Genomic DNA, 25,177 nt, shown 5'->3' with positions numbered 1-25,177 from the left:
TTGGCTACTAAGTAACAGGCTGGTAGCATCCACAGCACTGACACGCTAGACAAAGGGATGGCTCGCAATTTTTGTAATGACAAAAATTTCATCACACTACTCAGAGCGACGTGTAGTTTAAAACTTACGACTTGTTTATTTCTGGAATTTTCCATTTAATATTTTTGAACCAGAGTTGACCATGGATAACTGAAATTGCAGAAAGTGAAACGTGGCTACGGGGGTGCTAGTCCCTCAGTCATCCCCAGGCGCCTCACCAACTCTGCCCTGTATTTCAGATCACCGAAGTGGCCTTGGAGTACAACAACTGTCATGGGGACCAGGTGGTGGAGCGTCTCCTTCAGCACCTGCGGCGGGTGGACGCTCCAGTGCTGGAGTCCCTGGCCCTGGAAGCCCCGGCACAGCTGCCAGACCCGCCGCTGATTACAGCATCCCCCTGCTGCAACACTGTGGTGCTGCCCCAGTGGCACTCCTTCTCCAGGACCCACAACGTCTGTGAACTCTGTGTCAACCAGACTGCCGGGGGCGTGAAGCCGAGCTCGGTCAGCATGCCACAGTGCAGCTTTTTTGAAATGGCAGCAGCTCTGGATTCTTTCTACCTCAAGGAGCAGACCTTTTATCACGTGGCATCAGACAGCATAGAATGCAGCAATTTTTTAACTTCCTATAGCCCCTTCAGCTACTACACTGCATGTTGCAGGACCATAAGCAGGGGTGTGGCAGGCTTCATCGATTCTGAACAAGGTGTCTTTGAAGCCCCTACCGTTGCATTTTCTTCCCTTGAGAAGAAATGCGAGGTTGATGCCCCAAGCTCCGTTCCTCACATTGAGGAGAACAGGTATCTCTTTCCAGGAGTGGACATGACTAGCACAAACTTCACAGGCCTGAGCTGCAGAACCAACAAGACTCTCAACATCTACCTTTTGGATTCAAATTTGTTTTGGTTATACGCAGAGAGACTGGGTGCTCCGAGCTCCACTCAGGTGAAAGAATTTGCGGCAATTGTTGACGTGAAAGAAGAGTCTCACTACATCTTGGATCCAAAGCAAGCGCTGATGAAGCTCACCCTAGGTACTGTAGGCAGTTTATTTCCCCAAGCATTGTACATTTTGCTTGACTTCATATGGGTACATTTTATTGATGGCTCTCATTACATTTAGTTGTGGGGTAATGTCAGCTTCATAGCTCATTTTAAGTCTTTAGACCACCATCAGTCGTAATTTTCAAAGAAGCTAATTTTGTCTGTTAAATGGAGCAGAAACTTCCTCACTCTCAATTTTGAATAAGTTTGTCATTTAGCCCGTGGTGGGGGTAAGAGTCCCACTTTCTAAATTGGCAATTTCTGTCACATGTCTAAGGTAGAACCAGCTGCAGGCAGTGGGGACTTGGGGAGTAGAACCAGCAGGGAGGTAGAGAGCCATTCCGGTAGGATGTCCTAGGGGCTGATGAAAGGGAGCCTTGACAGCAGCTTTGTTCTAAAGGAGCTTAAAGAGAAGCAGTGAAGAAGGAAGTAGAGCCGTCTTGCCTCCCTTTTTGTCTCACAGGCTTAAATGTCTAAGGATCAAGGCCACGAGACCTAATTTGTTCTGCTGTTTCATAATGTACTGAGTAATATTGTTGGGACCTGGGGTACCTAGATTGTAACAGGTGTAAAATGCAAATAAAGAAGTGTCAGTTGCAAACCAGCAAACCTCACTTTTTGAGGAGTAAGACTCCATGATGAGAAAGCATCCAGGGCTTGCCCCCGAGGCTTGGCAGCAACATTGGGCTGACCCACACTGGCCTGTTCCCCAGGGCTTTGCTGACACCCCTGACTACACACAATGAAGTGAGAATTCAAAAGCCACGTTAGTTCAGCCTCATTGGAAACGTGAGGGAGGGTCAGTGTATGCCGAATGGCGAAAGGAGGAATTTGGTAGAGAAGGAAACCTTTCATTTCAAGTTTTACGAAGTATGAAATCAACAGTAGACTCAGAGCTTCTACATATGAGTCCTTTTAGCCATCCTCTTTCAAATCCTGGTGAAGCTTGTTTCTTACGTTAGACACCTTTGTGAAAAGGCTTTATGTAAGTACTGATTTTTCTATCTCAATTGCTTATTATAAATCCAAGAGTTCTTCAGTGTTTAAAAGAACCTTGTGACCAGTCACTTTTTGAAGGGGATAATCTGTTGATATTACAGATTACTCCCAGTTCATGTTTTCTAAAGTCATTTTGATGTGTTGAGCTTTCTTAAAATGAAACAAGCAGTTTTTAAAAAATGGGAAACAGACTCCAGAGAAATGGGGTCAGTGCTCCCACAAGCGTGTATTTTTGAGGTAGTCTATATTAGATTTTCCTGAATTCCGTTCAGTAATGCTCAAGTGTTTAATGACCTCACAATGTGTTCACTTTGAATTTAAGGGTAATTGAAAAAAGCCTTCTTTAGATTTCTTTCCATCTTCTGTATCTTCTCTGAAATGTTTAGCGTAGCTGTTCTTTGTCCTGTAGTTGGTGACAGAATTTTTAGGGAGCTTGTAAAAAACACCTACTGTGTGTCATTGTTGGTTTAGAGAGTTAATTCATAAGTCAGCTGTCTCTAGGGCAGTTTCAGAATTGAGGCTTTATTCAGATTAGGAAATAATTCTTGGTTTCATGTTTCAGAAACATAGCCAGCTAAGTGTTATTCAGATGCTGATCATGAATTCTCTTTCGTATTCACATTCTTCACTTCCTCCTCCATTCTGTACACTGCATTGCCCGTTGCACCTCAAAATGGAGGGAGTTAGAAGAAAGAAAAAGAACTGAAACTTTAGCTGAGTGCAATAGTGTAAGCCTGTAGTCCCAGCTACTCTGGAGGCCGAAGTAGGAGGATCACTTGAGCCCAGGAGTTCAAGGCTACAGTGAGCTGTGATTGCAGCACTGCACTCCAGCCTGGGTGACACAGTGAGACCCTGTCTGTTAAAAAAAAACAAAAAAGAAAGAAGTGAAATTCAAATTACTGTTGTTTCAGATGAAGCAAAGGACTCTGAAGATGGCAGAATTTGTGGTAAAACTGTTGGTTCAAGCCAGGTTTTTTATTATTACGGGTTTTATGTATTTTTCCACTACATATAATTTTTTCTTAACCTTTAAAAAAAGAAACTTAACCTTAATAAAGGAAACAAAAAACTGTAGCTCCTTGTCCTCAAACTAATGAGCATTTAAACACATTCCACATTACTGTAGCTTGTGCAATTGCTACGTTTGTAGTTAAGCCTAAAGGTCTTAGTATTATAGGGTGAAATTTCTTGAAAAGATTGTGGCTTCTTGACAGTTTATGCAGTCTCACTTGGTGTCTATTTGTGGACCAGTCCTTTTGAAAAGAGAATGGTCTATGAATGTTAGAGCATCTAACACTGCATATTGTTTTGATATCTGCATTACTGTCTGCTGAGTTAATACTACCAGAGCTAAACCTGATGCCACCCAGGCAGCTTTGTTTGGGGTTTTGCTGATAGGTGAAATGTTAAAAATGTGAGCCTGTGAAGTCATTTGAGTTTTTAAAATGTGGTGTTTAAAAGTAGGCCAGCTATTCTCCTTGTATCTAGAAAAGAGTTGATCTCATTTTCTCTTTATTTTTAGAGTCTTTTATTCAAAACTTCAGTGTTCTCTATAGTCCCTTGAAAAGGCATCTCATTGGAAGTGACTCTGCCCAGTTCCCGTCTCAGCATTTAATCACTGAAGTGACAACTGATACCTTTTGGGAAGTAGTCCTTCAGAAACAGGTATGGAGTCATGAGAGGCAAAAGTTAAGCCATCTATCCCTCTTAAAATAATTTCCAAACTGCAGTTGTTGGGGTGAGCAGCTGTTTTTGATGTACAGAAGAGGAACCACGTGATGGTCCAATTGTGGACCGTGAATGAATTACACGTGGTTTTTAAATTTCAAAAAAGTGCTTCAGAAAGCACAGAACTGTAAAGACCTAAAAATGAAAATTTTCACTGTAATATTTGCATAGGTAGCATTTATCGAGTGCTTGCTGGATTCTAAGCAGTAAGGAAAGAAATGAAGAAGAACCCATTTCCCAGTGCAAGTAACAGCTGTCTTCCCCTTCCAACAGGATGTTCTCCTGCTCTATTACGCTCCGTGGTGTGGCTTCTGTCCATCCCTCAATCACGTCTTCATCCAGCTAGCTCGGAACCTGCCCATGGACACATTCACTGTGGCAAGGTAAGCAGGCCTTTTCTGCAGTGCTTTGGGCTGTATGCCCATTTTCACTCTTCTTTCAGCTTAGCCGTATGGTGTGCGAGGGTCTGCCCATTTTCCGTTAACCTTTGGTAGGACTTGGCTGGATTTAATTGTCAGGTTGAAGCCATGAGCAAAGCCTCTTTGAAACTGGACTTTTCCTCATGAATTCAGAGTGTTCCTTCCATGATGTTGATGTTTAGCCCTGACTAGATTCGTAGGTGGCTGAGTGCAGTTCTGTGGGGAGAGCACTGACCTGGTTGCCAGGATGGCCCCTTGGAATTCCATGGGACAGTTGCCCCAGGCAATGCCAGTGGGTCCTGGGATCCCAAGCAGATCTCTCCACTAGCCCTGGTTTACCTCATTTGTGAAATTAAAAGGAAAGGTCGGTAGATATCCACATTCTAATATTGTGATTCCATGGGTACTGTATGTGGGCTTTTGAAAAAGTAAAATTTTTAAAAATATTTTTTGGAAAAAGAAGGCTCAAATACAGAGTTTTTAGATGGGGTAGTAAGCAGTTTTGGGTGGGGAAAACTGTTCAGATTTAACCCCCTGCCTCCCCCAAAACCCTACAGATAGATAAGAGTTAAATATGAAAAATCAAAACAAAAAATAGGATTTGCTGGTTCCTCTGAGAGATGGAAACTTTCGAAAGTGGAAGCAGTTGGAAAAGTAAAGAAAGAAAAATGGTCAGATTCCACTAGAAATACGTGCAGTGAAAGAAAACAGGGAAAGCAGACGAAAAGGGGGACCATTAAAAAATTTCACAGTGTCTCTGTGTCACCTGTTACATGCACTATGAGTAACAATCAGAGCCAGATCTGAGGAGTTACTATGCTGGGAGAGTTTTCAATATACATATTACCTGAGTAAGTCCTCACGACGCTTAGTGAAGGCACTCTGGTTAAAAAAAGAAAGTGCTATTTGTATTGAGGAGGAAATTGAGGCTTGGAAAGATTAGACAAGTTGCCCAGAGTTTCAACCTGCAAATGAGGGGCCAGGATTGAATCAGGCATTCATATTCCAGCCTCCCCCGAAATTAAAATGGTTTAGGAAACAATGGAAGCTGAGACAGATTCCATTGTGAACAAAGGACGTGAACAGGTTTTTCTTTAAAGAGGAGAGAGTAAGTAAACAAGTGGGGAAATTATAACCTAATAAATGTAAATTAAAACAGTAACAAAGTGTCATTTAACATATTAAAGTAATCAGTGATTTTAAGTGACAGAATGTTGTGTTGATAAAATAAAATGGAAACTGCAGTCAAATGTATCTGATGGAATGAGTACATTGCCATAACTCTTTTGGAAAGCATTTGGCAACATTTGCAAGAAATCAACAAAAACAGTTAACACATTTTTGACCCAGTTGATTTTACTTTGGAGAAGTAATGGAATAGGAATTCCACAGAAGCTTGAGCTCATTATAGCATTGTTTATATCCACCAGGAGATGAATGTTTAAGTAAATTATGGCTGGGCATTTAATGGAGTTTTTATCCTTTAACAATGCTTTTCATACACACAGTTAATGGAAAAGAACAGAGTATGCAATATATGATAACTGCTCTTAAAAATATGTAAGCATATAGGCCAGGCATGGTGGCTCATGCCTCTAATCCCAGCACGTTGGGAGGCCGAGGTGGGTGGATCACATGAGGTCAGGAGTTCAAGACCAGCCTGGCCAACATAGTGAAACCCTGTCTCTACTAAAAATACAAAAATTAGCCAGGTGTGGCAGCACGTGCCTGTAGTCCCAGCTACTCAGGAGGCTGAGGCAGGAGAATCACTTGAATCCACCAGGCGGAGGCTGCAGTGAGCCAAGATCACACCACTGCATTCCAGCCTGGGCGACAGAGCTAGACTCAGTCTCAGAAAAAATTTTAAAAAGTAAGCATGTAGACCAAGCCTGCATAAGAAAGGAGGGCCTGATTAGCCCAGTGGAATTCTGAGTGGATTTTTACAATGTTTTAATTTTATAGTTTGTGCTTTCTTCGAAGTAAAAATCAGGTGAGAAAAAGCATTTAATTATGGAATATGGTGTTCTATACCACTTGTTTAGAAACACTAATGTTTTAGGTAGGCTGGCACAGGTGAGACAGGAGTGCTGTTTTGTTAGTAAACTTTTGGTAAATGGTTTTCATTTGATTATGCCTTTTGTTGTTGTTTTTTTGAGACAGGGTCTCACTCTGTTGCCTAGGCGGCAGTGCAGTGGTGCAATCACGGCTCACTGCAGCCCCAGCCTCCCAGGCTCAGGTGATTCTCCCACCTTCCCAAGTAGCTGAACTGCAGGCATGTGCCAGGATACCCGGCCAATGTTTTGTAGAGACAGGGTTTCGCCATGTTGCCCAGGCTGTTTGTCCAACTCCTGGGCTCAAACAATCCACCCACCTCGGCCCCGCAAAGTGCTGGGTTTACAGGCGTGAGCCACTGTGCCCAGCCTGGTTGTGCCATTTTTGAAAAAGGAAATTTCATCGTTTTGGACAAATATATGGCACTTACCCCACCCTCACTCGCCCCAGTTATGCTTTCTAAAAACTTCTGTCAAAGTAATGATTGAAAACATGTTCATCTTTTGTGTGCACTGTTTATAAATAGTAGCTGAGTAGCCCCTCTGCAAGGAGGATGCAGCCCCTTCCATCAAGGATGCTGTTGTGGCCCCATGTCTGCTTGGCCTGAGTGTGGGCGCCCAGCTATGTGCCCAGCTCTGTGCCAGCTCCCGGGGCAGGCCTCTAGAGCAGTTGCAGTTAGCTCCCACAGTGATTGAGCACAGGCTGGGTGAGTTAGTACATATGTCACTTTCTGTGTTAGAAAATTAATGTCAAATCTGCTAAGAAAATAGGCTCTTTTTGGCCTCTATCCAGATTTACAACATAAAGAGGGTATAATTTTCCGTCTTGAGAGAGGCTTGATGTATTTTGCTCAATTATTTCCTTTCTTTTCCCAGAGCTATTCAGGGATTAAAATACTTGGCTAGATCCTGTCAGGTGAGGAGTGAACGACTCCCTAGATGTCAGTGTGGCATTTTCTGCAAGTTCATTTGTACTTTCAGGACATTGCATTGTCACTCAGTGGAAAGCGTCCACATAGTGGAATGTTGCATGTCTTGGGAGTACTGGCGCCTAGCTCACACCTGGTAGTGTACTCATCGAGAAGGGGCTAGCCCAGTGTGGGGTGTAAAAAATGCACCAGGTTCGGGGGAAGGGGGGAGGGATTGCATTGGAAGTTATACCTGATGTAAATGACGAGTTGATGGGTGCTGACGAGTTGATGGGTGCAGCACACCAGCATGGCACAAGTATACATATGTAACAAACCTGCACGTTATGCACATGTACCCTAGAACTTAAAGTATAATAATAATAAAAAAATAAAAAATAAAAATAAAACGTAATTTTCTCCAGGATCACCCATGTTGCTGTGAATGACAGTATTTCATTCTTTTTTCTGACTGGAAAATATTCCATTGTATATAAGTACCATATTTTCTTTATCCATTTCTCTGTTGATAGACACTTAGGTTTTCAAATCTAATATTTTGTAAGAAAATAAAAAAATTCAGCTGTCTCTCTATTAAAAAAAAAAAAAAATGCACCAGGTTCTTGAAGTTATCTGAAAAGGTTCTTTCAAGTTGGTGTTTCTTGGGCTGATCTTCTGCCATTTCTCTTCTTTGCCTTTGCCAGGATTGACGTGTCTCAGAATGACCTTCCTTGGGAATTTATGGTTGATCGTCTTCCTACTGTCTTGTTTTTTCCCTGCAACAGGTAATGCCGAATTTTTTTCACTAGTGGGTAGTTGGGATTCTTTTGTGGAGGTCTGAAATTGAAATGGGTTTAAGATGTAAATCATTCATTATGTTCAAAAAATGTTCCCTTAGGAACCAGGCGCGGTGGCTCACGCCTGCAATCCCAGCACTTTGGGAGGTTGAGGCAGGCAGATTGCTTGAGCTCAAGAAGTTGAGACCAGCCTGGCCAACATGGTGAAACCTGTCACTACAGAAAATACAAAAATTAGCCAGGCATGGTGACTTATGCTTGTCATCCCAGCTACTCTGAGGCTGAGGCACGAGAATCTCTTGAACCTGGGATGCAGAGGTTGCAGTGTGCCAAGATCACATCACTGCATTCCAGCCTGGGTGACAGAACGAGGCTCCGTCTCCAAAAAAAAAAAAGTGTCCTTAGGGGCATAGAGTAAAAGTGTTGTAGTGTCAGGATGTTATGTGTGGTATGGATCTTTTAAAGGTTATTCTTCTCACAGCCTATCTCTTACCAAGCTTGAATGTGGCCGTGAGAATTCTTAGCTTTTCATGGCCTATGTGAACATATGGAGGACGCAGAGACTGACAGGAAAAGGCCCCATGTTTGTGTGGGGTAAAACAGCAGAGAATCTGTGGAGCTCTGCCTGACCCAAGCCTTCCACATGCTTGTCTCCAGTTGGCCTCCCAGCAGCTCCTCATCCTTCTCGTACAGAGGATAGGGTGGCTTTCTTACTCATGGCACATCCTTGCCTCGGATTCCAGGAGCCCTGCAAAGGGGCTTTCTCCCGTGCATGCAGACTGCTGTGAACATCTGCCATGGGGTTGTCGCTTGATTTTTTCACGCTTGCCTAATCAGTATTCCAGGCACAGTTCTTAACAGCAACTACCCCGAAAGCCCCGGCAAGCAGGACATTAACGAGGAGGAGCGGACTTCCAGTTAGTGAACGTAGATGCAGATGCTTTAGTGGAAAAAGAAATTAACTCTTGGTCCTTTAGGGCCTAATACAGTGGATGTTTGCTCCCTTTTTATAGGTTCCCTTTGGTTTTTAGAAAGTTTAGTCCTTTTGGGGACCCACTCACATGGCTTTGACAGTATCTTCTCCCCAGGGAATGTGTCTGTGGCATCATTTAGGGGGTTCCCTGGCTCGCATTTATGACATTTGCTGTTTTAATTTCCTGCCTTCCTTTTGCAATTCAGCTTGTCATGTTTCTCTAGGAGAGTGTTTCCTTCGTATCTATTGAATCATTCCCTTGGTTTTTGCTTTGTATCTCAAAGAATTTTTGCTGGAATACTTCTGTGGTAGTAGGGTCTTGTCATGCACTAAAAACAGAATGTGACTCACCCTTTCTACTGCCGACTGAGTTGTGATGAGGCTTTTTCTTTCTAAGAAGTGTTTAAATTACCACATAGTCCAGGAATCATGGATATTAACACTAACAATTTCATCTTTGTGGGACAGGAGTTGAGCATGTAGTTTAATGACATATAATTTTTGAATTCCAAGCATAGTTTGAAAAAATATTAAAATCTTAGCACTTCATGCCTTTTAATGAAGAAGTTCTCAGCAGCTGGCAGAAATGCCCCTGTGTAGAGAGACACAGGCAGAACAGGTGGCAGGGCGGGGCATCATCTGGAGACCTGCGTCTGGGCTGAGTGACCTTCGTTCTTAGGCTGCCTGCTGTGGGAAACGTGAAGATGAGCGCATTTCTCCGGCCCCAGGCTGGGCACTTGCTGCAGCCCTCACCCTTGTCATTTCTAAATCTCGAACAAAAGAAGGCGGTCCACTCTCTTTTAATGTAAGGAGGTTGGTAAATGGCTTTGGAATGGAATTTTTATGGCTTTGGAATGGAATTTTTCTCATTTCCTAAAAAGAAATGCTAGAAGTAAAGTATGCTCATCATGAGCTGGTCCCAAGTGAGTGTTTAGTTTAGCCAGAAGGTAAATGGGCAAACAGCGTGAGCTGACAGCTTGCAAAAGAGGAAATGAAAAAGGCTGTTTGATAACATGTAATAAGACCTTTTTCACTGTCCACCTGCTTATGCTATTTTTAGTGAAAAGAACATGAAATTGTATATTTACTGTGATAAAATAGAAACTTGTACATGTGCTGGGTGGAGATGTTCACAGAAGGGAAAGTGTTGAGGTGTTAACATTGATGACTTCAGAGGAGTGAGATTGCAAATGATTTGAAGGTGCTGCTTATATGTTTCTACATCCCTTGCAAATTGTCTACAAAGAGCATGTCTTGATTTATAAAAATCATGAAGGAAAAAAATGCAAGAGCCTGTCCTCGGGAGGAAGAGGAAGGGGTGGGCCCTTGAGGAAGACATAGCCTTCCTGTGCAGAGGCGTCTCAGAGCCACTTGCTCCACGAAGCAGGTGCTCTTCCAGCCAGCACTTGCATCACACTGTTTGACATTTCAAAATATAGGCGCTCTGACCTGGCCCTGGGCCAGGCGGTGAAAGTGAGATGGGTGCCCCTGTCCACCAAGACTCTGATGTGTCCCGGGGGAAGAATCACACTTTTTTAGAGGTGTACCCTGCCACTCCCTCAGGGTTAGAGGAGAGTTGCATAGACATGGGGACCTCTTCCCACCAAACTTTCACATGACTGCTTTCCTGGTGGTAGACTGTTGACATTCTGTGTCCCTGCTACTTTCCCAAAGTGTGGCAGCATTTTAGCATGCCCAGTAGGGGCATTTGTGGAGAGTGCACCAAGACCTCTCAGTTAGCAGAGAGCATGCTCACAGATGTCACTGTCCTGTATATGCCTGGAGGTAGACATCCTGAGGGACCTTGGCAGCTTTTTCTGGGGAGTAATTCACCTTTCCTCTGCCTTATAAGACCAGGCTTGTGCCGCAGAACGTGGGGGGCAGGTCCAGCATCTGGTATTTTTCCATGGGCCCACTTGACAGGGCCACAATGTGTTTTCACTTGTTAAGGGGGTTCCTTATTTTCTATTTTTGAGACAAGGTCTGTCTCTGTTGCCCAGGCTGGAGTGCAGTGGTGCGATTACAGCTCACTGCAGCGTTGAACTCCTGGGCTCAAGTGATCCCACCACCTTAGGCTCCCAAGTAGCTGGATCTACAGGCATGCGCCACCTTGCCCAGCTGATTTTTTTATTTTATTGTTTATACAATATATTGTCCAGGCTGGTCTCAAACTCCTGGCCTCAAGTAATCCTCCCGCCTCAGCCTCCCAAAGCACTGGGATTACAGGCACACAGCACCACACCCAGCTTTGTCATTTGAATGGCTGGGATGCCCCACTTGAAGAAAGCTTGTATGTTAAGAAAACTAAGCTTTAAAGGAGGGGATGGTTGAATGCTTACCCCAAAATTATAAAACAATTTACGGCCAGGTGCAGTGGCCTGGGCAGCCAGGCTCTGGAGTCCCTGCTGTTGACTTCCATTCTGTTAACACCCGAGGGAGACAAACCCGGCTGCTGCCGGCCCACCTCATACCTAAGTGCATAAAGCTGGTAGTTTTGATCGATTGCAGCAAGACTGTACAGGCACAGGTAAATAGATATGTGAGAGAAACATCATCAGACGATTAAATGGCAAGTTCTGAAGAGGAATTTTCTAGATCTCTAGATCAGGACCTGGAACAAAGCTGTACGGAAAACCCCTTCCTATGTCACCTTCCTTCCTTACTCTGTGCTCTCAGGGCCGGGCAGCCTGAATTCATAGTCCCTTGGTTGGGCTGTTTGCCAGGTATCAGGTTGCCAGGTATGAGCCAGATGTACCCGGGGAATGGGGGTACAGTCACCCCCAGTTGAGAACCCCTGCCGTAGATAATGTGTAATAAATGCTTGCTGAAGAAACAGACTCTCTTTGAAGTTCTCTTCTTATTTCTCCGGGCACTGTCAGTGGGCACAAGAGGGACATAGGTGGGACAATCCTGCCTCCCCGGACGCTTTTCCTGACACGGCCGCTGGGCATCTCAGAGCACACAGAGGCCCCGTGCCCACACACTCCTGGGGCCCTGCATCACTGGCTTTAGGCCTGGGCCTAGGAGCTCTTGTCTTTCTTGGAAGGTGTGTGTGAAGCTGAGCTCTGGCTTCAGGAACAGATAAGCCATCTTAATTGCAGAAGGAGCATATGGGACTGCCTCAGCTTTGTAGAGAATTTCTTTCCAGGCAACATTTTTCTCACTTTCAGTAAGTAAAATCCATAGAATGTCTTTTCTTGGTGAGAAGTAGATGGCCTGGCCTCAGGTACAGTCTGCTTTTGGACTAATTGTGTTGGTATGACTCCCATCTTTGCTTCCTTTCCCTTTCTCTCCAGAAAAGACCTAAGTGTGAAATACCCCGAAGACCTCCCCATCACCCTTCCAAACCTGTTGAGGTTCATTTTGCATCACTCAGACCCTGCTTCCAGTCCCCAGAACATGGCTAACTCTCCTACCAAGGAGTGTCTTCAGAGCGAGGCAGTCTTACAGCAGGGGCACATCTCCCACTTGGAGAGAGAGATCCAGAAACTGAGAGCAGAAATAAGCAGCCTTCAGCGAGCACAAGTGCAGGTGGAGTCCCAGCTCTCCAGCGCCCGCAGAGATGAGCACTGGCTGCGGCGGCAGCAGCGGGCCCTGGAAGAGCAGCACAGCCTGCTCCGCGCCCACAGTGAGCAGCTGCAGGCCCTCTACGAGCAGAAGACACGCGAGCTGCAGGAGCTGGCCCGCAAGCTACAGGAGCTGGCAGATGCCTCGGAAAACCTCCTCACCGAGAACACATGGCTCAAGATCCTGGTGGCGACCATGGAGAGGAAACTGGAAGGCAGGGATGGAGCTGAAAGCCTGGCGGCCCGGAGAGAGGTCCGCCCCAAGCAGCCGGAGCCCTCAGGCACCCCCCAGCTCCCTGGCAGTTCCCCTCCACCTGCCAACGTCAGTGCCACACTGGTGTCTGAAAGGAATAACGAGAACAGGACAGACTAACTTTTTAAATGACATGAAGAAATCAGAGGTGAAAATTGTACATTGGGAATATATTTATGCAAATTTTATTGAAATTTATTGTAAATAAAGATTTTCTCAGTGGTCTAGAAAATCAACTTGAATGTCATTCAGCATTTATTGAAGAGAGATGACATCCCTTCCACTTATTGCACAAACTTGGTAGCTTTGAAACAAAAACAGTAGCACAGTCCGTTTGTAGATTTGTCCAAAAAATTAGTCCATATTTTAGTGGCTCAGTGTCAAGAGTTCCCTCCCTGTCCCCCCACTGTTGCTTCTGCAGTGATACGAAGGATGAACGCTTAATTTCTTGATTAGTCAGAAAACTTGAATACAACAGTTGGGCATTCAGAAATAATTCAAAGAGAGGTCATAACCTACTAAGCCATTTGAATGTGGCTCTGGTGTCTATGCTAAAAAAAAAAAAAGCTATTGAAAAATAGGAACAGTGAGAGCTATGATGTGGTTCACTAGTTGTATAGCCATTTTCATTTTCCTCCCGAAAATCCCCCCAGTGCCTCACTGAGCCCCTGACCTTCACCCAACATGGCTACCACGCTCAAATGGGCCTGATTCAAACTCCCAGGTATGTCCCTGCCACCAGGGAGTGGGATCAGAAAACCTCCAGAAGTGAAACTGATGAGAAAGTGACATTTAATCACTTCAAAACCGAAACTTCACTGGCAAGGTCAAAACCACAGGCCAAGTCTGACAATCGAGCACTGGTCAGTTCCAGGGGTCAGGCTCGGAACCTGAAAATGCAGATCCTAGCTGCTCCTATGTCCCTCGGGTGTGGAGGAAAGAAAAACAGCCTAGGTGTATGTGCTGGCTGCGGTGAGAGTCGAGGTAGAAAGCCTGGAAGTTCTGAAACGTGAGGGGATGGATCATACACCTAGCCTTTTTTCACTCACCAAAGCAAACCTTTTCCCCCATCTTCCAGTCGGCACCTTTGGAACTTCTGTGCTCCCTCCTAGACCTGGTTTCAGTGGCCCCCACCACATGTCCTGCCCACCCAGCCTGCGGGGCTTCTGCTGACATCACGCCTGCCCCACCACCACCTCTTCTGAACTTGGCCACACCATGAGTAGCCAGAGGTGTTGCCTCTCCTGCTTCCTAAGAGCTCTCAAGAGCCCAACTGAGGTGTTTCATTACTACCTTCTGCTCAGATGGCCCAGCCAGCTGTCCCTCTTCCCACCCCAGCTCCTACTTAAATGTTTAACCCCCAATTTACTTGTATGCTGCTTAAACAAAGGCCTCTCTACTTCTCCCGCCCTCGGGGTTCCAGAACATGGATTCATTCAACACGTATTTTAGAAGAGGCTTAGGTGAGGCCAGAGGAGGTGCCTTTAGTCTGAGCAGGAGGCCAGAGCTCTAAGCTCAGGCATTAAGGGCCAGTGCTCTGTGGTTAAGCCCGGGCTGACCTTCCATCTATTACGGGGATGGCCGGCACGAGTCATGTTTGAATCATAAATAAAATTAGTATGTGCTTATGGTGGTGGGATTAAAAATCAAAGTGAGCTCACTCACTGAAGTGTACACAAGGGAGGCCTTGAAGACAGGCTGTGGAGATGCTAGCTCACCTGAGAGCCACCTGGGGGACAGACAAGTCCTGAACTTAAAGTTCACCTCTGCCCTGCCCCAGTTCCCTGCCGCAAGCACAGGCTGGCAGGAAGCAGTCTGGTGGCTCTTGTGGGAATGTGCATGCGAGAAATGTTCCCTGGGTCCTAAGTGCCTTCAGAGCTGGGTCAGGGGACTGGAGACCCGCTGAGGAAAGTGAAGTCAGGACCCCATAGGCGGGCAGTCATCAGAGAGGAAAGGAAGCCAAGTGATGTAAAAAGGTAAGAGGAAAAAAAGAAAAAAGACAGAACCTCAACACTCCCCTCCCCTCCAGTGCAGAAAATAGGAAAACACCAATACAAAACATACAAACTTTTCTCTTTGCTGGGCCAGCTGGGTTTCAGACCAAAAGTAGCCACCACAGGTTCTACGAGGACCACAGCAATTTCAGCGAAGCCTGCACTCGGGGTGAGGGGCTCGGCATGCTGAAGACCAAAGCGGCAAGAAACTGCTCTGCTACAAGGACGCTGGCAGCCTCTGGGACACGTGCCCTGACTCGCCCTTCACTGGCTCCCAGGCAGGTCCGGTAGCTTCCCTGCAGTAACTCCACTCAACAAAACTGCTATTTAACAAGTGAGTCTATCTGGAGAGAGAACAGAGGGGTGTGGGGGGTGTGGTTCTTCTTCTACCCATGACTAACCAAGCAGAGATCACCCAAGCACCCCAACTGGTCAGCCACGAGACCCCGAAGTGGCATCTCATTTCCTTGATATACACACAGACGGACACACATGAGAGACCCTTGCCGAGTGCGGTGTGGGCCTTTACAAGCCTATGACCCTCCAGGGTCTTGACTCAGCTTGTCATTAGTACAGCCAGAATCAAACCAGTCCCGTGTGCGCTAGATATTTTTAGCAAAAGGGCTTAAGCACGTGCTTCCAGGGGCCTATTTACAGTTCACAGGTTTGTTAGTTCACGCATTACAGTAGTAGCTCCATCAAAAACAGGCTCAGCTAGACATTCAAGTAACAAAAGCGCTACAGGGCCATGAGCCCCAGCAAGGTCAGGCCTGCCCAGTGCCTGCAATGGGCAGCCTCACCCGGAGGCCGAGGGGAAGCCCAGGACAGCCAGGTCCCCGGGCGTCAGTGCATGCGATGACGAAGCCCGCAGAGGCCATGCCAGCAAGTGTCAGCCCTTCCTCTCAGACAGCAGCGCGTCCGTGTGGTTTTGCCCCTCCCAGCGCCTCTCGGCCAGCTGCAAACAGGACCAGGAGCCTCGCATCCTGGCTCAGCCGTGGACTTCCGGGCCGTTGGGAGTCATCAGCTTGGCCTTTCTCTCCACGCACGGTCCCTTGGCCGAATACTGCACCAGCAGGAAGGGTTCCTTGGTCTCCCCATCCCCCACGATGCTCTCCTCGTCCTCTGACTGGCTGATGCGCTGCAGCCGCAGGTAGCACCAGCAGCCCAGGATCAAGGCCCCCAGGGCCGCGATGGCAATGAGGATGACGATGACTGTGACCACGCCCGTGGTGGGGCTGTGGTCCATAATAGACATGGTCAGTGCTGGGGGCTTCCTCGGATGGAAGCACTTTGGGGGTGGCCACTCAGTGAGGCTGGAACTCAGGCTGGACACGGGAGTCCTGAAAGACAAAGCAGGTTGACGAGCTGCGGTTGGCACTAACACGTGGTCTATTTTTAATTGTTCTCAGACCTGCCCGTCCCACCCTCACCCTGCCAAAAAGCATGTTGGCCGGTGTTCGAAGGTGTCTGCTTGCCCGTCCTCACCCAGCTCCTGCTCATGACCTTTGAAACCTCAAGAGTGCTGCTGTACCAGGCAGGCGAGTCACCCTCGCTGGCTGCAGGACACTGACAGCGACAGCTGCAGCAAAGAATGCCAGAGGGCCAGGCACGGTTCAGGTTCTTCTGCTGAAGGTACGCCTTTGGGAAGCCCAGCCCCCCACTCAGTGTTCATGACCACTCAGGGACTGAGAGGAGCCAGGGCCTCCTAATGGCCAGAGATGGGGGTTTGAAAGCAGAGAAATGGCTAGGCGCAGTGGCTCATGCCTGTGATTCCAGCACTTTAGGAGGCTGAAGTGGGCAGATCACTTGAGCCCAGGAGTTTGAGACCAGCCTGGCCAACATAGTGAAACCGCGTATCTATTAAAACACAAAAATTAGCTGGGCATGGTGGCACATGCCTGTAATCCCAGTTACTTGGGAGGCTGAGGCATGAGAATTGCTTGAAGCTCGGAGGCAGAGGTTGCAGTGAGCCGAGATCGTGCCACTACACTCCAGCCCTCCAGCCTGGGCGACAAGAGCAAGTCTCTCCAAAAAAAGACAAAAAAGAAATGACATCAGTCCCTCTCCCAAACAGGCATCAAACAGGCAGGTCCTTTGGGGATACCTGTGAGAGGGTATAGTGGACAACAGCCTTTGTCACCAGACACTGTAGCTGGCCTGGGAAGACCCCTGGAACGTGGCACACCATCTGAGAAAGAAGCTGGGCAGCAGGGTCCCTTGTGTGGTTTGGACGGAGGCCAACCAAGCAAGCAACAGGGTAGAGTGTCCTGGGAGATGAAGACAGGCACTTGGGAGAGTTTCGGGGAGGCAGGGAGGGTGGGACAGAGGCTCCCTCCCTGATGGTGCCTAGCATCTAGTGTAGGAGCCAGACTGCAACTGGTTAGTACCCCAAATACCCGTCACTCGCAATGCAGGGTGCCACTGTCAGGAACACAGTGACCAGATGGCCAAGATGCTAACCTGGGTGGGCAGGTGAGAGGCAGGGAGGTGGTGCTGATGGGGAAGAGTGTTCCTGGCAGGGAGCACAGTGAGGGCTAAGGCTCTGAAGGCGGAGAGGGTCCCCCCGCAAGTGCCAGGAGTCGGGGCACCAGCTGATTTGGGTGGGACGAGGCCCCTCCCAGGCCAGGCCAAGCCTGTGCTCCGCATATTGAAGGAATGATGCCAGAAGTTGGAGGGCTGGGACCACCATCTCCACCTGGCCAAGCCACGGAGTTCACCCGTGGGTGGTCCTGCTGAGTGGCTGAGGACGGTGTGGCTGTGGAATGCACATCAGGTCTAAGAGTCCCCGGCTCCAGGCGCCCTGTCAGCCCTCTAGGTGACACCCAAGGCACAGCCAGTGAGACTGCTGAGGCCAGGGCTTTGCCTCTGCTGCCCCGCAGTGCTGATACTGGCAGGTTCTCTGGCCCGCACTTTCTTCCCTCTCCTGCCTCACTCGCCACAAACAGAGCAAACGCTCACTGCGCCCAGGGTCAGTGAGGATGAGGACAGGCCGGGGACGCGTTCAGCACAGGACTGGGCGTGCGGTTGGCAATGAGACGTCTGGCTTCTTTTTGTTCCCTTTGGATAAGACTGACATCAGCACAGGCAGACGGCACTGGAAGATTTTCCCTCCAAACAGGGTCAAACCTGCTGCGTCCTTGAGGAACAGCAGCCTTAAGGAGAAATGATTCTTACCCAACCAGGAGTTTCCCCAGAAGCCAGGTTTGCCTGAAGGTCAAAGGCAGCTAAGTCAATGCCCCCAGCATCTGTCCAGCGACCAGGCCCCGGGAAACAGGCAGCTTCTGCAGAGGCCCTAGGCAGAGGAGGTGCCCTCCCTCCATCCCACTGCCTTCCCCCTGACTCCAGGAGCCAGGCTGCTACAGGCACTAAGGATCTCCCTGTCTACCTTCAGGGGCCACTGCAGCCAGGACACCTTCCAAGTCCTCACAATGACGTGCAGGACCGAACACTACACATCCCCAGTATGCCCTGCTCGCCAGCCATGCTGACGCCCCACGAACCCTCCCACCAGGCCCTGGCCCAGGCAGTTGCCCCTGCCCAGAATGTTCTGGCGGCTTATCCTTGTTCAGTGGTTCTCAACTGCGGGCCACTCTGCCCCCACCCTGGAGACATATGGCCATGTCTGGAGCCAATTCTGGTTGTCACAACTGGGGGCAGGTGGCAATCCTGGCATCTAGGAGGGAGACCATGGATGCTGCTGGCACCTACCGTGCACAGGGCAGCCCCCACCACACAGATGGCCTGGCTGGAGAAAGAAACCCTGACCCGGTTAACATCAGCTCTGGCAGGGAAGCCTTCCCAACCCGGAAGTCCAGGTCGGGCTCCTTCCCTCCGGAGCGGTGGCCTTGGCATGTAGCCCTGGCTTCTGGAGCATGGCCACCCGATTAGCGCCCACCTCCCCCTCTAGCGGGCCATGAGCTCCCCGGTGGCCCTGCTCTGTCCCCTGCATGCACAGACCACCCTGGCCTCTCCCCTGCCACTGTTCTGTGCCACAACCCCACTTAGCTGTTCTCTCATGCCTCCAGACTGGACAGGGGACCCCTCTGACCCCACAGACAGCCTGCCCACCATGGCTGGGTGAGCCTGTCTACACTTGTCCCAACCAACCTCTATGTTCTCTCCCTGCAGGGAGAACACCAACCTGCCCTGTGCCTCCCACCTCCCGCTTCCCTCTCCCCTGCACCTCTGGTCCACAGGGTCTGCTGGGGCGCCTGCCCTCCCCTGGGGCTTCTGGACAGGAAGGCAAGTCAGTATCAATTCGGAAGGGGAAGTGTGTGTGTTTGGGGGTGGGGGTGGTTCAGGGACAGGAAGTAGAAAATCAAACAATGGCACCATGACCTGGGGTAGGCAGGGCAAAGCCAGGTGGGCAGGCCAGGAGCCACGTGAGTTCAGGGGCCCCAGGACTAATGAGGAAACTGAGGCATGAGCAGCCCCAGCTGAAAGGGATTCTCTAAGAGGAGTGGTGACCTCAAAACCCTGTCTGCCGCCCTGACCCCAGGCCAGGAGGCATGGACAGGGCCAGATGTGGGGCTCTGCCCCCACTGTGAGCACAGAGCCTAGTGACCGAGCCACAGTCACACCTGGCCTGTGGTCTGGCCCTCCCAAGTGCATATCTGTTCCTTCATTCACTCAGCAAATGTTTCCTGAGAAACTATCTTTGCAAAAATGAGATGGCGTTATCCCCACTCAGAACCCTCCCCAGCACAAGAGAATCCAAGCTTCCTGCCTCCCCAGGCGTCCCCACACCCTCCGCTGTGAGCCCACGCTCCCAGCTCTGCCCTGACTGCCCCATGGCTGGCACCTTCCTATTCGGGACTTTCTCAGAAGGCGCCTCTTGCAGGCTGCCCTTCCATACCACTGGCCCCAGACGCCCCTCCTCCCACGCCCCACCACTACAGCCTTGCCCTACTTCATTTGCTCTCCTTGCTATCTGCCCTTCTCTAGGCTCAGGGCTGTCGCCTGGCTGCTGTCTCACTCCCTGCACTGGACTCCAAGGCTGTCCGAGGAGGGCACCGTCTGTCCTGCCCACAGCTGTACCCCTGCCCTGCACGGGTACACAGTAGGTGCTCAGTAAATGTCTGTTGCGTGTTCCCACCCTGCAGATACAGTGATGAGTTAGAGGAGACCCTGTTCTCACAGGGATCATAGGTGGGGGGTCCCTGACACCCTGGCACTCCCAGGACCCTGAGCACAGGTCCCCATGTTCTGTCCCAACAGACTCAGAAAAGCCGCAGATTGAGTGGGAGAAGGCCGCAGGCCAAGTGTGGGGGTAGAGCGGTGAGTGCCAGTGGATTCGGGGAGGCCTGAGTCCATGGAGGGGCAGCTGGCTCCATGCTTGCTGGCAGGCAGGGAGGGAAGACGGTGGCCAAGAAGCGGAGCCCAGGGAAACTCAAAGCACGGAGGGCAGCAGGTCTCCACAAGCCCCTGTGCCTGGCTGGACCCCACCTGTCTGCTCTTCCCTTCTAGCGCCTCTGAGCAAAGCTGTGTCTTGCAAGCTGGGTAACCCCTCGCCCTGATCCAGTAAACCCCACAGGATGCAGGGGACAGGGACAGGCCACAGTTTGGGTTGGGGGGATGCCCAGGCTGGCACATGGGAATCCTGGCCCACCCAGCAACCATCATTCCCACCAGCATCTGATCCAGCAAGGCTGCGGCCGCCTCTGCTCACCCTAGCATCTCCATCTGGCAGGTGAGGAAACTGAGGTGCACGCAGGGAGGTGAAGCAAAAAGCCAGAAGGCAGGATGGGAGCCCACAGGGGAGCCCGGCAGAGCCAAGGGGGTGTCTTCCAAGTGCAGAGGGGCCGGGGGCTAGGGGCCAGAGCACAGCCTGGGCCTTCGATCTCTGGGCAGGCTGGAGTGTCCCCTCTGCTTGGCATTTGAAGCCCAAGGCCATGTGGATCCCCCAAACACACACTCTCCTGCTCCATGTGCCTTCAGTCCTGCTCTCCTCTGCCAAGGGGGTCCTGACTCTCAGATCCCACCCACCCACCATAAAAGCAAGCTCCAAGGCCCAGGCTCTCCAGAACCCCCTGCCCCTCAAACAACCCCAACAGGGTTCAACTGCAGCACAGGACACGCTCTGTCTTCCGACAGAGCCCACACGCGTCCCATGGCATAACAACAGCAAGACAAGCCTGAGCCATGCCATGTGAGTGGGGGCCCGCACCGCCCTCAGCCACTCCCCACAGCTGCCCAAGCTTGCAGGTGTTACTGACACTGTCCTACCTGGTTTGCCAAGGCCCACAGAGATCAGTAACTGGGACCCAAGGAGCATGGGGGCAGAGCCAGGGGTGAACCCCACTCCGTCAGAGCCATTCAAATGGACAGTCCCTGCCCCAGCTACCAGTGAGGGGAGGGGTATCCTCCTGTCCTGCTCTCCCTCCTAGGGTCCCGGCTTGTGTGAGCCTGATCCCACTCCAGAGGCCACTCCACTTGCTCTAGGCCCGGGGGGGCCCACAGCCTGCAGCAGAGCAGGCTGAAGTCCCCTCCATCCTCCCAGCCCAGCACTCACTTTTGTGGCCTGCTTCCTCCCAGCCAAGCAAGCTGCTCCTCTTGGCCTCAGTTTCTCAATGTGTAAAGTGGGTATGAGTCCCTGATCTCATCTACCAGGTCACGGGGAGGATAAGAAGTGGTAAGAAAAGTGAAAACAAAAGGGCCATGAAGTCACCTAGGTTTGCATGTCACCAGCCACACCTTCCTGTGTGCTACAGGAGGGACAAAGGGAGAACACTGAGTCCAAGGGACCCCCAAGCCCACCGCCAGGACCAGGAGGGCACAGAGCCTGGCCCAGGCCCAGTGCCACAAACACCCCTTCTCCAGGGACACGCTGCCTCCTCCTAACTCAACTGGGCACATCACGAGCATTACCGGGCTCACCACCAGCAAAACACCCCCGCCTGGCAGCCGCCACCTCCTGAGGCTCCTCGAGAGATGCCAGGAGGGCTGCCCTGCTTACAGGGGGTCAGCCATCCCCCCGGAGCTTTCAACACTGCCCCCATAAACCCACCTGCCAAGGGTGCCAACAAACTCTTCAGCGAACCCCAGTTCACAAACCAGAAACATTTCCTGCCCCAGGTTCTGACTGGGAAAACAGGGTTGTAGGGAGAAGAGGGCACTGCTGGACACAGCCAGGACAAGGTGGATGTCCGCTCTGCCCTGGGCGCTAGGCAGCCAGTGGCACACAAGGACGCATCACACAAGGCCCCGGCCCCCCGAAGCCAGGACCGAGAACAGTCGGATGCCAATGGGACTGACACTGATGGGGCTGTGTCCAGCTCTCTGGCCAGTGTCATCTCATCCTCCACCCCGACCCACGACACCCCCATCCTCAGAAGAGGAAACTGGCTCCAGAACCCGCTAGGTTCCCCAGTGGCAAAAGAGGAAGCGGGAGCCGGCAGAGCTCTGATCCGGGACTGCCCCAAGGTCAGTCGGGGTCTTCCTTGGCCCAGGCCAGAGGCTCATGCCCCCACCCTGTGAATCACCCGCTGGTCATTTTCACAGGCTGGCCCAGGGTTGGCCTGTTTGGCCAAACAACTTTGCTGGTAGATGCCGGAGAAAGTTGGTGGCAATTTTATGTGCCAGACACTGAGATAAACAGCTCACACAGACGTCTCCTTTCTGCCTCAAGACAACCGGGCAGGTGGCTCAGAGAAGTTCAGTCCATTGTCCAAGGTCACACAGCTCAAAAGTAGACGCGCAGGGATTCAAACCCAGGCAACCTGCATCCCAAATCCCGCATTTCGACCCTGACTCTAAAATGCCACATTCTCCCCACCTCCTCTCCCGCATGCCTGAGGGGCCGGGGACAGGTGACCCCTAATGTGGCCCTCGCTGGGGCGGGCTGGGCGACCTGGGCTGGGTGCTGGGGACTTAAGGGTGACAGCGCCCCGGCGGCTCCCAAGTGATGAGCGCGGGCGGCGAGGCAGGCGCGGTGCCAGGCGCGCTCCACGCACCCTCCCGTTCAGCCCAGCCCGGCGCCGCCGGCGTCTCCCCCACTCTACAGAGGAGCAAAGCGAGGCTCCAGGGAGGAGGGGGTCGGCCCAGGGGGCGACAGCTGGACGGGGGACAGCAGCTGGGGAGGTAGCTCGAGTCGGCCCGACGGGGGCGGGGTGTGGGACGGGGACCACGGGACCCAGGCATGCCCACGCCGCGCAGCCAGTGCCCATGGAACAGGGCACTCAACGCTGCGGCCCGGCCTCAGTTTCCCTACCCGCGAAACGGGCGCCGGACGTCACCTGGACCCCTATTCCCCGGAGCCCTTCCCGGAGCTCCCAGAATTTTGAAGAACCCCGAAGTGCCGGGGGAAGGCGGGCAGGCGCGTAGCTGCGGACGGGCGGGGGCTGCACGGGCGGGGGCGAGAGGACCGCGATCCCCGCAAAGCGGCCTCCGCCCCCCGCCGCCTTTGTCCCGATCTCGCCGCAGCGCCGCTGACAAAGAACCCCGGCCCGCGGGCGCGGCCCCTGGAACGGACCCTCCCCCGAGCCGCGCCTGCCGGGCCGCCCCTCCCCCGCCCGCAGACCCCGGCCCGGCCCCGCCGCCGCGCGCGCCCCTCCCCGTCCTAGCCGCCCCCTTCCCGCTCCCGGGTCCCCGCGCCCCCACCCGGCCCGAGCGCGCGGCCTGCCCCGCCCGGCTTACCATGGCGCGGCCGCGGCCCGGCCCGATCGCCCCGCAGCAGCCCCGCGGGCCCAGCTCCGCCCGCCCGCCCGGTCCGGCAGCAGCGCACTCCAGACGCAGGAGCCCCGCGCTGCGGCGGGCGGGGCCCGGCACCTCCCCGGCTGGGGGCGGAACCTCCCAGAAAGGCCAATGGGAGCCAGCGCTGGGACGGCGGGGCGGGGCGGGCCGGGGCGGAGTCACGTGCGCTCTGGGCCGACGGACGGTGGGGGTGGGGGGCTGCGCGCGGCGGGCGGGGCGGGGCGGGACGGGGGGGCGGGACGGGGGCGGGGGGCGGGCTCGGCCCTGGAGAGCGCGGATTGGGCGCCCGTGGGTACGGGGCCCCTCTACAGGCGCACTTCCTCCGCCAGCCTCATCCTGACCCCCGCAGGCTGCCCTGGTCCCGCCCGCTTACAGCAGAGGAAACTGAGGCACGCCGCACCGAAGAGTGCTGCATACTCCCCGGGAGCTGAGAGTGGTGGGGAATCCGGGGCAGGGGAGAGGCGCGACCGCTAAGGTGAATGACCTTGCTTCCAAAGGAAGCTGGGAATTCGTTTGTTCGCGAATTCATTTATGTAGCTATCATTCATCCGCCCAGTCAGTCGATGGCGGAACACTGACCACGTGCCTGCCACACCAGTCGTCGTGGGAGCAGCCACGAGCTAGACAAGATCCAGGCCCTGACGAAGCTCTCATTCCTCTGCGGAGTGGGGCTGTGAGGCATTCGCACCCCTCGGCCATCTATAATCATGGTTATTTTTAGCATGATAACCCGGTGGTTTGGCCCCCACCAAATGCCTGCCCTGTATAAACAGCCCAACACATTTTATTAAGATGACTCCGGAAGAAAGAATCCTCCCATTTTACAGATGAGGAACCCGAGGCTCCAAAGAGCTGAAGTCCCACAGCCTGCTCCTGATGAAAAGGGGATTTGAGGCCAGGCCTCTCTGCCTGGGAAGACAGGGGCGCCAGTTACTGGAGTAATCTCCACTCATCCACCCCAAAAAGGCCATCAGCGAGAGGACACCCCCGCCCCGGGACCCACAGAAGGTGTGAGGGTGGGTCCTTCAAGGCCTCTGTGTCCCAGGGTTCTTGAGAAGACAGGAGGGGATAAGGTCGAGGTGGGACCTCCTTCTGGGAGCGTGGGCGTTATTTGCTGGAAACATCTTTCCCATTCTCAAGCAGAAGCCTCTGGAAGAGCACGGAGGGTTGGGCTCACGAGGCCAAGGTAGCCAGGCCCTCACTCCCTCCACTAAGCCTCGCTGCATTTTCTTCCCTGCACCCGGTGCACCAAGGCTTTTCCACCGCCAGGCCTTGGCCTACGGGGTTCCCTGCAGCTGGAACTCTTCTACTTCATCTTTCCGATCTCAGCTTAAATGCCCCTTCCGCTGGGCGCGGTGGCTCAAGCCTGTAATCCCAGCACTTTGGGAGGCCGAGACGGGCGGATCACGAGGTCAGGAGATTGAGACCATCCTGGCTAACATGGTGAAACCCCGTCTCTACTAAAAAATACAAAAAACTAGCCGGCCGAGGTGGCGGGCGCCTGTAGTCCCAGCTACTCGGGAGGCTGAGGCAGGAGAATGGCGTAAACGGAGCTTGCAGTGAGCTGAGATCCAGCCACTGCACTCCAGCCCGGGCGACAGAGCGAGACTCCGTCTCGAAAAAAAAAAAAAAAGAAAAGAAAAGAAAAGAAAAAAAGAAAAAAAAAATGCCCCTTCCTCAGGAGGGCCCTCCCTGATCGCCTAGCCAAGAGTAGCTC

General features: G+C 51.7%; 2 protein-coding genes across 6 annotated transcripts in view; one reads left to right on the top strand and one right to left on the bottom strand.

Moving 5' to 3' along the window:
- The window catches only part of TXNDC11 (thioredoxin domain containing 11), a 70,045-nt gene extending 56,704 nt beyond the window's left edge, over positions 1 to 13,341 (top strand). For all 5 annotated transcript variants that reach the window (XM_026446652.2, XM_026446655.2, XM_026446653.2 and 2 more), the window contains 5 exons: positions 279 to 1,071; positions 3,603 to 3,745; positions 4,082 to 4,191; positions 7,891 to 7,971; positions 12,253 to 13,341. In XM_026446652.2, the coding sequence (XP_026302437.1) occupies positions 279 to 1,071; positions 3,603 to 3,745; positions 4,082 to 4,191; positions 7,891 to 7,971; positions 12,253 to 12,895 (1,770 nt within the window). In that variant the 3' untranslated portion in view covers positions 12,896 to 13,341. The remainder of the gene's footprint in view (positions 1 to 278; positions 1,072 to 3,602; positions 3,746 to 4,081; positions 4,192 to 7,890; positions 7,972 to 12,252) is intronic.
- On the bottom strand, positions 12,934 to 23,536 carry SNN (stannin). The gene is made up of 2 exons (XM_023231150.1): positions 23,404 to 23,536; positions 12,934 to 16,109 (listed from the first exon to the last, which is right to left on the bottom strand). Exon 2 carries the CDS (start codon positions 16,022 to 16,024, stop codon positions 15,758 to 15,760), a length of 267 nt encoding a protein of 88 aa, XP_023086918.1. The 5' UTR covers positions 16,025 to 16,109; positions 23,404 to 23,536; the 3' UTR covers positions 12,934 to 15,757.
- Positions 23,537 to 25,177: the final 1,641 nt, after the last annotated feature.

The sequence above is a fragment of the Piliocolobus tephrosceles genome, chromosome 17 (genome assembly GCF_002776525.5).
Source record: "Piliocolobus tephrosceles isolate RC106 chromosome 17, ASM277652v3, whole genome shotgun sequence".
NCBI classification, from domain to species: domain Eukaryota; kingdom Metazoa; phylum Chordata; class Mammalia; order Primates; family Cercopithecidae; genus Piliocolobus; species Piliocolobus tephrosceles.
The sequence above is the reverse complement of the archived record's forward strand: the minus strand, read 5'-3'. Positions and strand labels throughout refer to the sequence as shown.

Excerpts from the sequence above, each read along its gene's own strand:
- SNN (XM_023231150.1), bottom strand. The coding sequence starts at position 16,024 with ATGTCTATTATGGACCACAGCCCCACCACGGGCGTGGTCACAGTCATC.